The 14,837-nt window shown below is 41.4% G+C and overlaps 1 protein-coding gene across 2 annotated transcripts in view; it reads right to left on the bottom strand.

Moving 5' to 3' along the window:
- GLG1 (golgi glycoprotein 1) overlaps positions 1 to 13,991 on the bottom strand; it is a 142,486-nt gene extending 128,495 nt beyond the window's left edge. For both annotated transcript variants that reach the window (XM_081217472.1, XM_081217471.1), the window contains exon 1: positions 13,493 to 13,991. In XM_081217472.1, the coding sequence (XP_081073598.1) occupies positions 13,493 to 13,960 (468 nt within the window). In that variant the 5' untranslated portion in view covers positions 13,961 to 13,991. The remainder of the gene's footprint in view (positions 1 to 13,492) is intronic.
- Between the last annotated feature and the right edge of the window lie 846 nt (positions 13,992 to 14,837).

The following is a 14,837-nucleotide window of genomic DNA, read 5'->3' as shown; positions in this document are numbered from 1 at the left end:
TATAGATTTTCAGAAGTAGGATTGTTAGCTCAAAAGACAGATATATACATTTGCAATTTTAATAAATAATGCTCAATCTCCTTTTCTAACAAATTCTTTTATTCATTTCCATTTGATAGGTCAGAAGATAAACTTCAAGGGATGGTGATTTCTACTTCTGCTCACAAAGGATTACTTACCACAGAAATTGCCCCCAGAGTAATTAACAACTAGACAAAATATATGAAATAATTTTCAGTCACTGGACAACAGGCAGCATAAGCCTATGATCCCTGAGAGAAGTGAAACAATGTGAGCCTGAAGACCACCCCATCTTACTGCCAGGAGGTGGTTTCTAGGCTGCAGCACAGGGAGGAGGAACCCAAACAGACTCTAGTGTACTTGCTGAGTAGAGGAGAGAAATCAAAGTTCAGGGGATCGAAGGCAGCCAGAATTTGCAAGACAGAGAGAATAATGGAAAGGAGAGCTGTACAAAGATCCCAGGAGATCTTCAGAGGGACCGCCCTGAGTCAAGTCCTATCCTATGTGTGTACAGTGGGAAACGAAACACTGAAAAGCAAATACGCCAAATAATTCTTGAAGCTCACAAGGCAGGGAGTAGTTCATTCCCACCAACCAGAAAGGAGAGACCTCACATAACTTGGGACATTAGGTAGAGTCCCAGAAGAGTCACATCTCAGCAGTAGCATTAAAGTAGACATAGACTAAAGGCTGCTCTGGACTTGCCCTAACAAAGTTTAAAAGCAAGCCTCAAAAGGATCAAACTGATCTCCATGTAACCTGTGTGCCAGACAAAATCTAACACTCTTTAAGGGAATTCGACCAAATTCAGCAAAGATGTAAAATGCACAATGACCAACACCCAATAAAAAAAATCACCACACATGCAAAGAAGTAGGAATGTGACCACAAGAAAAATTAATCAGTGGAAAAAGACCAAGAAATGACAGATGATGGAATTAGCAGATGAGGACCTTTTTAAAACAGCTATTACAAACGCATTCAAGGTTGTAAAGGAAAATATGAACATAACAAAGAGAGAAATGGAATATATATGTAAGATCCAAATCAAACCTCTACAGATGAAAAATAGAGTATCTAAAATAAAAGATATACTGGACAGATGGCACTAACAGCAGACTGGAAACCACAGAAGAAAAGACCTATGAACCTAAAAATACAGCAATAGTAATAATCCAAAATGAAACAGAGGGGGAAAAAAACCCCCAACCCCACTGCTGGTGGGGAGAGGAGGGTAAAGAAAAGAGCCTCATGATTGTGAGACGATAGCAAGCAATTTAACCTGTGTAAGATTAGCGCCCAGGAGAGGAGAACAGAAAAATTATTTTAAGAAATAGGGGCATACAGTATGTGTTCAAATATTTGTTGGCAGATTTAAATAAAAATGGGCTATAAAAATACATTAAAAATATGAAAATATATCATTTATGTAAATGTGAAAATTATCAGAGAAGCAATGTGGTAACACGGAAAAACAGAGGCTTTAAATTTAAAAAGGCTTGAGTTGGCGTCTAAGCTCTGTTTCTTAATACTTACAAGACTTGGCCAAATCATAATCCATCTGATTCTTGTGGTTTTTCTGTCTATAAAATACGGCTGATATCTGTCCTATCTACCACATACCATTATCAAGAACTGCAAATGAGATTAAAAGGGTTCCATAAACTAAATGTTAGCTAGCAACTTAACTCAGAGTAACTAAATATTTAGGGAGAAGGTTGTTAGGTCAATACTCAATTTTTAAAAAGCCAAGTATATTTGGTGAGTTCTTCCCTGACATTTATACCTGGTTCCACATTTCCCCTATTGTAAGAGAAGTAAGAAAAGTTTTTCGGAATACATTATTTTTTAAGAAACAAAACTCTCACGCCACCTTTTTTTATGCCAAATAATCATCTTGCTTATTAATTAACCCCTACAGTGAGTGCTCAGTAAATATTTCACAAATGAATGAGTAAAAATATAAAACAATCTACACTGGTTCTCTTCTTTTGGTCCTAGGGGCAGATACACCAAATGAGAAGCTGGGAAAAAAATTTCAGGAAGACTCCCAAGGGGAAAGCCCTACACTAAAATGACTAAATTTCTCCTGTCTCTAGAGTTTAAGATGATACAAAAGGAAACAATGATATTGCTACAGAAGCATATACTGCTTACTCAAAACCTGAGCAAGATGAACAACAGACTGAACCATATGAAACTGCTTTTTATAAATCAAGTATGATCAAATATTAGTAATTCTTATGGTTCAGCCTGCTAGTAAAAACAAGCCAGAAAACAATGCTTAAAGGAGAACTGGTAGGGGGTAGGGGCAGTGGATTGTGCAAAGGGAAAGGTAATGAGCAACAGTCTGGGGCAGATACTTCTCAAATCACTGAATATAAAATCTTTGCCAACAAAATATTTACATAAAAACTCAACAGCTGTAACTGGCACTCTCTGGAAGCCAATACCATTAAACGACTTGGGGGAAAGGTAGTGAACAGTAGGATATCATGTACGGAGCTGGTGGGAAGCAGGGCTGGAGAATGGAGAAGCAGCCTGAGACCATGGGCTAAAGAATGTGAATTTGTTTCCAAAAGAGGAAGGGAACCATACCAATCTCTTCTTTTTTTTTTTTTTTTTTTTTTTTTTGCGGTACGCGGGCCTCTCACTGTTGTGGCCTCTCCCGTTGCGGAGCACAGGCTCCGGACGCGCAGGCTCAGCGGCCATGGCTCACGGGCCCAGCCGCTCTGCGGCATGTGGGATCTTCCCAGACCGGGGCACGAACCCGCGTCCCCTGCATCGGCAGGCGGACTCCCAACCACTGCGCCACCAGGGAAGCCCTACCAATCTCTTCTGACTTCCGCTTTCACTGCTCTAATTTCTCCTGTTTCAGATGATACTTTCAAGTTGAAAATCAATATACAATCGTATAAATTCTTGAAACTTCTTATAATGATTTAAAAAAAGAAAACCAACAACTCTACACACTAAAAGCTTTTATCTATACACATGTCAGGTCCTAATCTAGCAAATCAGAGTTTGAATAAGAGATTGTGGATTTTTTTTTTTTTTTTTTTTTTTTTGCCACACCATGTGGCATGTGGGATCTTAGTTCCACCAGGGATTGAACCCGTGCCCCCTACATTGGGAGCGCAGAGTCTTAACCACTGGACCCCAGGGAAGTCCCGAGATTGTGGAATTTTGTCTATTTCAAAACTATTCAAAACTAACTCTACTACCTAATTACCTCAGAAAGAAGGCTTACATACTGAGAATATATTGTGCTGTCCTTAATGTATGATTAATTTATGTATTTATACTTCAATACAGACTGTTTCATAGGCCAGAAAATGTTCCCACCTTACCAACATAAAAGTCCTTACATATTACTTTCCCTCTGAAAAGTTGCCAACGTTCAGGAAAATTTAAGTGATTTTTATATTTATCTGGTTTTACAAAGGGCAAAAAGATAACAATCAATGCCTTCTGTTTCTCAGCTGATAAAAGTTACTTAGTCATTCCATTCTACAGAGGGAGGATGTTTTAAGCAACACAGTCTTCAGAAATAGAAGAACTAATTTTTTTCCTCTTATATCAAAGAACAGAGATTTCTTTTGTCTGATAAGCAGTATATTCCAAATTTAGGCATCATTTAGGCCAAGAGAATGAAAGCACATTTGGTAGAACTGAATTCCTTCACCCAGAATATTCACTCCTTTGCACTCCACAACCTCAAAGTGTACACATTTTAAATACCTGGTAAAGACTCTACAAAAAGTTGTGTTTTTTTTAAAATACTACCTTTATTTTTTTTAAAATAAAATTTTATTTATTTATTTATTTATATTTTTGGCTGCCTTGGGTCTTTGTTGCTGCGCGCGGGCTTTTCTCTAGTTGCGGTGAGTAGGGGCTACTCTTCGTTGCAGTTCCCGGGCTTCTTATTGGGTGGCTTCTCTTGTTGCAGAGCACGGGGCTCTAGGCGCGTGGACTTCAGTAGTTGTGGCACTCGGGCTCAGTAGCTGTGGCTCGCAGGCTCTAGAGCGCAGGCTCAGTAGTTGTGGTGCACGGGCTTAGCTGCTCCGCAACATGTGGGATCTTCCCAGACCAGGGCTCGAACCCATGTCCCCTGCACTGGCAGGCGCATTCTTAACCACTGAGCCACCAGGGAAGTCCTATAAAAAGTTTTTGACCTTACTACTCTTCAAGTAAGTTCAACTACAGCTTTCTTGAAGAAGCCTTGGAAGGATTATAATAAAAGGTGTGGCACATTACAATTTACTTCAGATTTCTCTTAAGACAGTGAACATAAAGCCATATCTTGAAGGATGCCATCTGCAACAACAAAGGGCAGAAAGACCACTGATGGGCAAGGGCAATTTGATGGATGCTCTATATATTTATATTTTTTTCATCCTCTTCATAACCCTGTGGGAGTGGTTTTATACCTCAATTTTACACATAAGAAAAGTGAAGGCTGAAGAGATAAATCTGTCCAAGGTCACAGTAAGTGGTAAGTGAGCTAGGATTTGAATCCAGGACTGCAGTTCCAGAGCCCACTCTTTTACCACTCACCACACTGCTCCTCCTATGATGAGCTCCACATGACTATAGGACCTTATCTCTGCTGATTATTTCATGTGCAACAAGTATGCACAGTAGATGGCATTAATTAACAAATGGCAGACTTTGTGTGTGATTAAAACTCTCCATTATATTCCTTTCTCCCTCCTTGAAGTTTTTGTTCACTTTATGTTGTTTATCACATTACGGAGCTGATTTGGCCAGCATAGGAACTTTGGGAATTCTGTTAAGTGACTTGCAGTCTGTCTTTCTACGTTAAGTTAAATTACAAATGAAACCTTCCTAGACATCAGAGCATTTTCTTTAAACATGATTTTTCTCTTTCATTTTTTTTTGGTAACTCTGCATTTGAATTGATTTATAACATATGCACATTCTCCTGGTTAATTTCTCTCACATATCATTTCACTTCACTGTTTATCTTCCTTATGATTTTAAGTATACATCATATTTGTTTTTTTTTTTTTAAGGGAACACAAAAATGCTTTAAGCGTTTGTTCTTTGTTCTATTTTACAAGGATACAGATCCAGGAATTCAACCAAGTACCCATTTTCACCGTGACTCCCCCTGTACAGAGTTATAATGTTATTCAAGGCTTCAATAGGAGAATTTAGAGGTACTGTAAACACCATGCAGTCGCTCTAACATAATATTCTAATTTCAGTAAAATTATTAAAACTGAATGAAAATAAATGTCTGGTTCTCTTAATTCATTGTTTTTAGATTCCAGTCCACGCTTCTTGTTCCTCCACACTCTATTTTAATGCAGATACAAGGGTTAGTACTGGCACAGTTCTGAGGGCCATCACTTGACATTCTTTCTTAAGTTTTAAATATATCTAACTCAGTCAAATAAAGATGAGTCACTTACTGGCTTCCAGTTTTATGAGTACAGCTCCTCTTAATCTGAAGGAGCTACTGTACCCCTTTACAACTCATAAAGTCGGCATGAGGAAAATGACATCCATCTACTAACCAGGCATTTTAAGGTGGCTAAATTAAGAATTTCATGATACGAACATCGATTTAAGACTGAAAAGCAGTGAAGAGTTTTTTTCTGATTCTCCCAACCATTTCCTCTACGATATGCACATAGCATTTAATTTATCTTTCTCTTATGGTACTTACTACTTTATAACTTGTATTATAGTTTTAATACAGATACCTTTTTCTTCTTCCAGATGAGTGCTGTCCAACAGAAATATAATGGAAGCCACATATATTATTTTATGTCTTCTAGTAGTCACATTAAAAAATAAAAAGTAAAACTGGCTTTAATAATGTTTTTAACCCAATATATCCAAAATATTATCATTTAAACATGTAATCAATATAAAAACTGAGACAGGAATTCCCTGGCAGTACAGTGGTTGGGGCTCTGTGCTTTCACTGTCGAGGTCCCGGTTTCGATTGCTGGTGGGGGAACTAGGATCCTGCAAGCTGTGCAGCGCACCCCTACCCCCCAAAAATTGAGATAGTTTACCTTCCTGTGTGTTCTAAGTCTTCAAAATCAAGTGTGCATTTTACACTTACAGCACATCTCAACTCAGACTACTCATATTTCAACTGCTCAGTAGCAACATATATAGCTGGTGACTACCACACTGGACTACCACAGGCAAAGGGGGAGGGGAAATGAGCCATTTTACAGTTGGACAGACTTGCTTTCAAATATCAATTCCACTACTTACTGGCCCTGAGAGAGTTCCCTCATTTAAAAAATAGTAATAATTAAAATAATACTAATGATATATCTCTCATAGGATTAAATGAGATATAACACCTAGAGAGCATCTGGTCCCTTAAGGCAGGGCACACAAAAAGCCCTCGATAAATGCTAGGTATTATCATATATTTGTAACCTTTAACACTAAGCACAGTGTCTTGTACACAGTACGTATTCAATAAATGTTTGCTGAAGGAAGAAAAATTAATTTGCATGACATCCTACAAGCCATTTTTTTTTTTTTTTTTTTTTGCGGTACACGGGCCTCTCACCGTTGTGGCCTCTCCCATTGCGGAGCACAGGCTCCGGACGCGCAGGCTCAGCGGCCATGGCTCACGGTCCCAGACGCTCCGCGGCATGTGGGATCTTCCCGGACCGGGGCACGAACCCACGTCCCCTAGCATCGGCAGGCAGACTCTCAACCACTGCGCCACCAGGGAAGCCCCCTACAAGCCATTTTAACTGCTTCTTTTTAAAATACTACATACATTTCTCATATAAGCAAGAGAAGTTTTTTGGGAGGATTGTTGCTGATGAAATTTGTTTTGAATACATTAGGAGAAATGTATCATCTTATCTCTTGGACTGACAGAGTATTTTATTTTCTTCCAAAGAGCAATGAAATTATTCAGCAACTATATACTGTAAAGCAGTCTTATCAAGAGGCTCCTTAAAAAGTTCCTTCCATAAGTGACAGTGCTATTTTACAGGTAACTCATTTATCTGTGGGAATATTTTTATCTCAGGGATAAAAACAAATCCCATTTCTGGGCTTTACTTGGAGAACAAGCCAGTGGTGCTTTATAATCTGGACTCTGAAAAAATTCTCAAACTCTCTACTTCAGTACAGTCAGTGCAGCCCCCTTAATTTCTCAAAGCATCTTCCCTTTTCACTTGTGCTTATGATTCCCTTGCAATGTTTTGTATTTCTACAGATGACAGAATCACAAAGTACCAGAGCTGGAAGGATCTTAAGCGATAATCCAGTCTTAGAATTTTCCAAAGCATGTACCATAGGTGGTAAGCAAGATGATTTCTGGTGGTATGTGTTAGTACTGCCTACTTTAATGGTAACATTTTGTTTAACATAAAAAAGAAAAATATAACTAGCACACCAAACTCAAGAACTCATGTATATCTTCACTTACAACAGGGCTAAACTGTCCCTACTTAAGGGTAAAAAAAAGTGATAAGATTTTTAAGCCAAGAGTAGCAGAGCGGAGTTCCATCCAAGTCTAAATCCTAATTTTGTGCTCTTTTCATTGCCCTAAAGAATTTACTGTCTGTGTGACACCAAGTGATGAACACTCTCTCTCTCTTTTTTTTTTTTTTTTGCAGTACGCGGGCCTCTCACTGTTGTGGCCTCTCCCGTTGCGGAGCACAGGCTCCGGACGCGCAGGCTCGGCAGCCATGGCTCACGGACCCAGCCGCTCCGTGGCATGTGGGATCTTCCCGGACCGGGGCACGAACGCATGTCCCCTGCATCGGCAGGTGGGCTCTCAAACACTGCGCCACCAGGGAAGCCCGAACACTCTCTTATATAACTGTTTTTTTTGGTTTTTTTTGTGTTTTTTTTTGCGGTACGCGGGCCTCTCACTGTTGTGGCCTCTCCCATTGCGGAGCACAGGCTCCGGATGCGCAGGCCCAACGGCCATGGCTCACGGGCCCAGCCGCTCCGCGGCACGTGGGATCCTCCCGGACCGGGGCACGAACCCGTGTCCCCTGCATCGGCAGGCGGACTCTCAACCACTGCACCACCAGGGAAGCCCATATAACTGTTTCTTGATCACAATTCCATTTATCAAACCAACTGTAAGCAATGGTAGTGTCTTAAAGTAGTAGTGTTCTTCCACAATGCTAAGTGCATAATAGGAGATCAATAATGCCTTGATTATGTGGTGAGACTGTTTCCAACCACTGAGAGTCAGCATAGAAGGAAATTCCATATTGGCTCAAACAAAACAATCATAATGTATCCTAAAGCCAAACGATGTTTGGATTAACTGCTGTTTGCATTATTCATTTCACTATTCCACCCGTGAATGAATAAGGAACCAGGAAATGGCACACATATAAATCCTAGAAACTATAAAATACATACATACAGAGAATATACACAGGAAACAACTCATAAAGGTTAAATAATAGGAATCTTAGAAATCGTACTATTTCCCAAACCTCTCATTTAACACATGAGGAAACTGAGACTAGTCCTAGTTTACTCTGTGTGGTGTTCCATTGATTTAATTTACTCTGTGTGGTGTTCCATTGATTCAATACAAATAGTAGGGGAATATATCTAAATTCTTCCATTATACTAGTACAAATCCTGCTTAAGGTGAGATGGGATCTGAAAATCTTTTCATGAAGCAGAAACTCTACTTGTAATGGACTCAGACTAGTAATTAAATTAGCTTTGTCTAATAATGCCAGTTTGTCCACCTGAGGAATCTATAATACTCTAATGCAAAGATGCTGCTCCTACCCAGTTGTTCTTGGTAGTGAAGAAAAGAGGATTCTAATTCCAGGTGACTCTTCTCCTTTTGTGTGCACTTATGAACCCCTGGCGTTCTCAACAGCCACATACTAATTTCCCTAGCTGCCACCATCCATGGCAGATTAGAAAGAATACAATCTTTGAAGTCAAGGAGAACTTACTGAATACCACCCCTACAACTTAGGATATAACACTGGACAAATTACTTCATCTCTCTGAGCCTGTTTCTCAACTAAGATAATAACACTATTCACTTCACAGGATAAATGAGATAATACAGATATTATGGCATACTATCTTAGGATACGTATAGTTAAGAGAAAGGCTAAGAATAGAAAAAGAAAATGTTCACCTATGAGTTTGAAAGTAAGTTTACAGTTTGTAATGTTGAAATATTCCTGTTCAATATGTAAAGTAGTCCATCTTAAACAAGTGTTTACAAAGTATTCACTCTGTGTGTGCATAGTTTAGAGATAGTGGTCACAAATTTATAAACTGAAACTGATATATCAAGACAAGGTACCAAGAAATTCAGAAGAAATACTCATAATGCTTTCAAATACTAAAAAAATAACAATTAGGTTCTGTTTTTTTTTTTTTAATCCTTATCAGAGAGTCACACTGAAGTATTTATAACAGAAATGACAGTGTCTGGAACTTGCTTTAAAATATCCATTCTCGGGCTTCCGTGGTGGCGAAGTGGTTGGGAGTCCGCCTGCCGATGCAGGGGACACGGGTTCGTGCCCCAGTCCGGGAAGATCCCACATGCCGTGGAGCGGCTGGACCTGTGAGCCATGGCCGCTGAGCCTGCGCGTCCGGAGCCTGTGCTCCGCAACGCGAGAGGCCACAACAGAGAGAGGCCCACGTACAGCAAAAAAAAAAAAAAAAAAAAAAAATCCATTCTCCCAACCCCTGTGATTAAAAAAAAAAAAAAAGTGAGGCTAGCTGAAGCTGGGTGATGCGTATGTGGGGAGTCATCATACTATTCTCTCTATTTGTCTTTATGTTTGAAATTTTCCATATTAGAAAGTTTTTTGTTTCTTTTTTTTAAAATCAAACAACAAAAAAAAACAACCTAAGAAAAACTATGCACATCACTAATAAACTTCTAAAGAACCAACATCTCCATCTGCAACTTCTAAACACAAGATACTATTGGTCGGGACTTCCCTGGTGGCACAGTGGTTAAGAATCTGCCTGCTAAAGCAGGGGACACAGGTTTGAGCCCTGGTCCGGGAAGATCCCACATGCCGCGGCGCAACTAAGCCCGTGCGCCACAACTACTGAAGACCGCGTGCCTAAAGCCCGTGCTCTGCAACAACAGAAGCCACCACAATGAGATGCCCGTGCACCACAACGAAGAGTAGCCTCTGCTCGCCGCAACTAGAGAAAGCCTGCACGCAGCAACGAACACCCAACACAGCCAAAAATAAATAAATAAATTTATTAAAAGAAAAAGAAAAAGATACTGTTGGTCATTTCAGCCAAAAATATATAAAGTATTTTAAAATTACTCTCAACATAAAGCATGTCTTATCTCTTTATCAAATACTAGACAGTAATACCTTTGATATTACTTCTCCTCCACCTGGTAGAACAGCCCAGGATGTATTTTTCCTTTTTACCCTTACACTTTCTAGTTATATATTCTTATAACTAGAACTACTACTAACTTCATATACATACACACACACGTAACCAGGACTACTATCCATCATTACTGCTAATATACCCACTATGTAACAGGGGGCCCGCTGGGTATACTTCACCTTTTAAAAAGTATGACTCAGCTGAGAGGGTTAAAAAAAGAATCCCCCACAACATATAGCCTTAAAATAGTGGCCAAAAGGAGAAAAAGCTGTGAACTAATCTTAGTCTATGTGCAGTTTTAATATAGTTCACACATAAAATTTTAATTTGGTGGCATATGATGCATTAGACAAACGGAAAGTATCCGCTGAAATTATTTAAAGGTAAGTATAAATACCTTCAAATAGATTCTCTAAGTAAATTAGTACATAACTTTGAACACTAAAGAGAACCTTAAAATATCTGAACTTAAGACTTAACCTACCCACGTTGTTTCAAAATAAAAATGTGGATACTATACTACCATTTAAATACTCACATGCTTTTCCTTTTCATAATTCTAATAGCAAGAACACAGAGAACAATCTTCCCCAAATATGTATCCAAAGGGATACAGAAGCACAAACGTCTACTTTCCTATCAAACTGTCCTACTTACCAAAAAGCACATACAAAACATATTCCAGGGGCTTCCCTGGTGGCGCAGTGGTTGAGAGTCCACCTGCCGACGCAGGGGACACGGGTTCGTGCCCCGGTCTGGGAGGATCCCGCATGCCGCGGAGTGGCTGGGCCCGTGAGCCGTGGCCGCTGAGCCTGCGCGTCCGGAGCCTGTGCTCCGCAACGAGAGAGGCCACAACAGTGAGAGGCCCGCCTACCACAAAAAAAAAAAAAAACCCAAAAAAAAAAAAAAAAAAACATATTCCACACTTTCACTTCAAATGCGCCTAGCTAGTTTACTTTTTTAATCGTTATGCTCTTTCCAACACATAATTGAGATTTAACTAATTCTCTAAGTGGAATAAAATTTCTTTTTGCTGTCTTTAAAGGAAAAAAGAAGTAGTTTAAAAATAGCTCCACCTCCTAAAAAATATACACAGCTGTTCATGATACTATTCTTTCAATTTTTATGTATATAAAATTGGAGGAAAATTAATTAAATTGGAAATTTGGAAACCCCTGCTCCCCCCAAACCCCCTCTTCCAATTTACATGACACCTTTTCTTTCTCTAGAGCATAAAACGGGCTCCATTAGCTTACTCACCTTCAATCAGTCAACACTATTCACTGAGTCTCAGCACTGAATTAGGTACTCCGAAAAGTTACAAAGGAAATACAGGACCTAGTAACTACCTTCAAAGAGTTTAAATCCCTATAAAGGAAGAAAAACGTAGTTACCAAAAGAATACCCCTGCTGAGAATCTTAAAGTCAAAGGTGGAGCAGGGACTGCATTTTCAGGCCAGGTTCTTTACACTAACTAATGCAAGAAAGATAGTACCTACCAAATTAAACAGACTCCAAAGGTGGTCAAAGCTAAGTTATTTATAGATTATATATGCTGCTACACACTTCTACATGCATGACAAAGGAAGACTGCTCCTGTGAGTGACTGTTTCCAAATGTCCCTAAGGCACGTTAAGAGACATGTACTCCTTGAATGGGCCACTTTTTGCCACTTTCCCTAATAACATCCTGTTTCTACCACAAACTGCTTAACCAAATGTTTGGTCGTCAATATTAGGATCCTAGTTTGAGAGAACAGCATCTATTATATATCCTCGAAGCCCAACTAGAAAATTTCAAGAAGCTTGACAGAGTTAAGAATCATAGCTGTTATGGACTAGAGGAGTAGCTGAAGAATAAAGAATAACAAGGGATTATCTTCCTAGTTTTCAAATTGTAGGTAAGTCATCTAAGGCCCCACATTTCTGGTGGCTCTAGAAATTTCCCTTCTCGCTATCTCCTGAGCATGTATATCTTTTCCTCCTGTGAATTACTCTGCGTGGAATACCAGAGCAAATATCACAGGGGGATGAGGGGGGAAAAAACTGCCAAAACTAGCATTTTTCTACAAGCCAGTGGTTTTCCTATGACCATGAACACCTTAGACAATTCTCTTAACAATTTCCCAAATAAAATATTATCCAGCGGTGGCTTCTTTCTGTCAACCTTTGGGCCTAATTCTATATACCTAAACCTTAAAATAAAAGTATCCCTACCAGATTTGCTCCCAAACTTTGGTAACTGTCAAAAATGCACTTACGTCTGTAGCATTAAATCCAGAGAAGAAATTCTCTGTTACTTAACTGAATCACATCAAACAACATCAAACCTAGACTGTATTAAAAGGTACTGTTAAAATCATATTCAGACGTCAGAAAGGCAAAAAGACCCCACAATCCATCTTCAAATACTGCCCCAACTTTTCAAGCTCTGGGACTCTAAATCACTTGGAGTAATAGCTTACACTTGAGATTCATTACAAATTGACCAAAAGAAATGAAGAAGCAGAAGAAGGGGGAAAAAAGCATATATTAGCTTCAGCAGCTGGTAAATAATGGGAATTTTTGAATTACAAAAGAATAGGGTAAAGACAGTAAATTCGGTTGCTGTCTACAATACACATCAGAATAGAACCAGTTACCTAAACAAACATTATCTACTGCCAATAAACAGCAGGGCATTCTTTAACAGCTGAAGTACGCCAACCATTTTTCATGTTTAAAAGGGTTGCTACAAATTATCCAAGTTGAAACGGATGGCAAAATCCTAAACAGGTTTTCACCGAGGAGCCACCGCGCTTAGAGCATCACACAAAAGACCGGAGCAAATATAAACACGCTCTGGGCCTTCGCCGACTGCAGCCGGGAGCTGGGGTCTGCGTCCCAGACCCCCGCACCCAGAGGTAATGAAAGGTGGGGGTGGGGTCCCTTTCTTGGAATGCGCCGGGGAGCGAGGGGCAGAGAGGGAAGGAGCGAGCGCAGCTCAGAGGAAGCGAGAGAAGCAGCAGACCGTCGTCAGCGGCTTCCAAGGCCGGCGACACCGTCGGGCCCGCACCAGGCCTGGACCTCCCGGCCCCGTCCTGCCTCCTCACCTCCCTCACGTCCTGCAAGCACTCCAGCACCGCCAGGTTGTTGCTCCAGGTATGCCTGGGACACACACGGGTCACGTCCTCCCTGCAGGACTCTTCCTCCGCCAGCTTCCAGCCCCCGCCAGCCCCGCCAGGCCCTGATCCGCCCCGCCGGGCCGGAGACCCACCCGCCGGGAAAGGCGGCTGCGGCTGCTGAGGCGGTTGTTGCTGCTGCTGCTGCTGCTGCTGTTGTTGCTGCTGCTGCTGCTGCTGCTGCTGCTGGAACTGAGATGACTGAGGCAGCTGGAGCTGACCCCCTCGAGCGCCGCCTCCAGGCTGCCCTCCGAGGGGCAGAAGGTTTGCCCCCGGGCCCTGGCCTGGGCTGTGGCCTCCCTGGCCCGGGAGTTTCTCGGCCCCGGCCGCCGCGAGCAGCAGTAGCTGCAGCGCCGCCGACAAGCGGAACATCCTCCGTACACGTCCACACGCCGCCATCTTGAGTCCGCGGCGAGCTCGACGCACCCGCCGGCGCGGCGTATTTAAATGAGGGGCGGGGCGTCGGGCGGGGCCCGGCGGCGTCCATCCGAGCCCTTCCCCTGCCGGCTCAGACCCGCCAGCTGGGAGCAAAGCCCGGGAGTGGCGGAGCTCCGAATGGCCCACGCCCCGGACCTCGGCGGGCGGGAAAGCTGCGCTCTCTGCCGGGGGCGTTTCTGGTGCTCCTTAAGATATCTGGGTAGGGCAGCTTTGCCTAATTCCCTTGGTTGTCGTCACAGAAAAATAAAAAAGGATTGGGATTGCCACAACCAAGATGGCCGGTAGAGTATGTCATCCGTTCAATGACTAGAAAAAAAAACTTTATGTGTAGAGGTGAACTTTACACGATCAGGTGTATTCCGGCATCTAAGAACCTCTTGCATTTCTCCTTGCCTCCTTCCCCCGGCCCCAAAAGCCTCTCTTACCCAGAAAAGGAGGCAGCATTGAATCAGGGTTAGGAGCACTGGTTCCAGAATGAGAAAAGAGCCTGTTATAATCCTTGCTCTTCAGCAGACTAGGAAAGTCCTTTAACTTCTCTGACCCTCATTTTTCTCGTCTGAGAAAGAAAAGGAGGAGCTCTAATGTATAATTGTGAAGATTAGAAATAATAAAGTGCCTGGCCCACAATAGGGAATTCCAAAAGTTATAGCCAGTATTATGAATAACCTGGGAAGCCCTTTGCATGTGAGCCAGATTTTAAGCCAGAATTTAAACTCATGTTTCAAGGAGGGAAAAAAAATAACAAAACATGTCTTTGAGGCCTCAGGTTAAGTCTGTGTCTCATAACTGTCTTGCTGACCTGCATGCAGCATCTTCAGCAAGCACTATAGGCAGGGAT

This window comes from Mesoplodon bidens (assembly GCF_964165515.1).
Source record: "Mesoplodon bidens genome assembly, chromosome: 18".
NCBI lineage: Eukaryota > Metazoa > Chordata > Mammalia > Artiodactyla > Ziphiidae > Mesoplodon > Mesoplodon bidens.
Note: the sequence above shows the minus strand (reverse complement) of the source record. Positions and strands in the feature narration are given on the sequence as shown.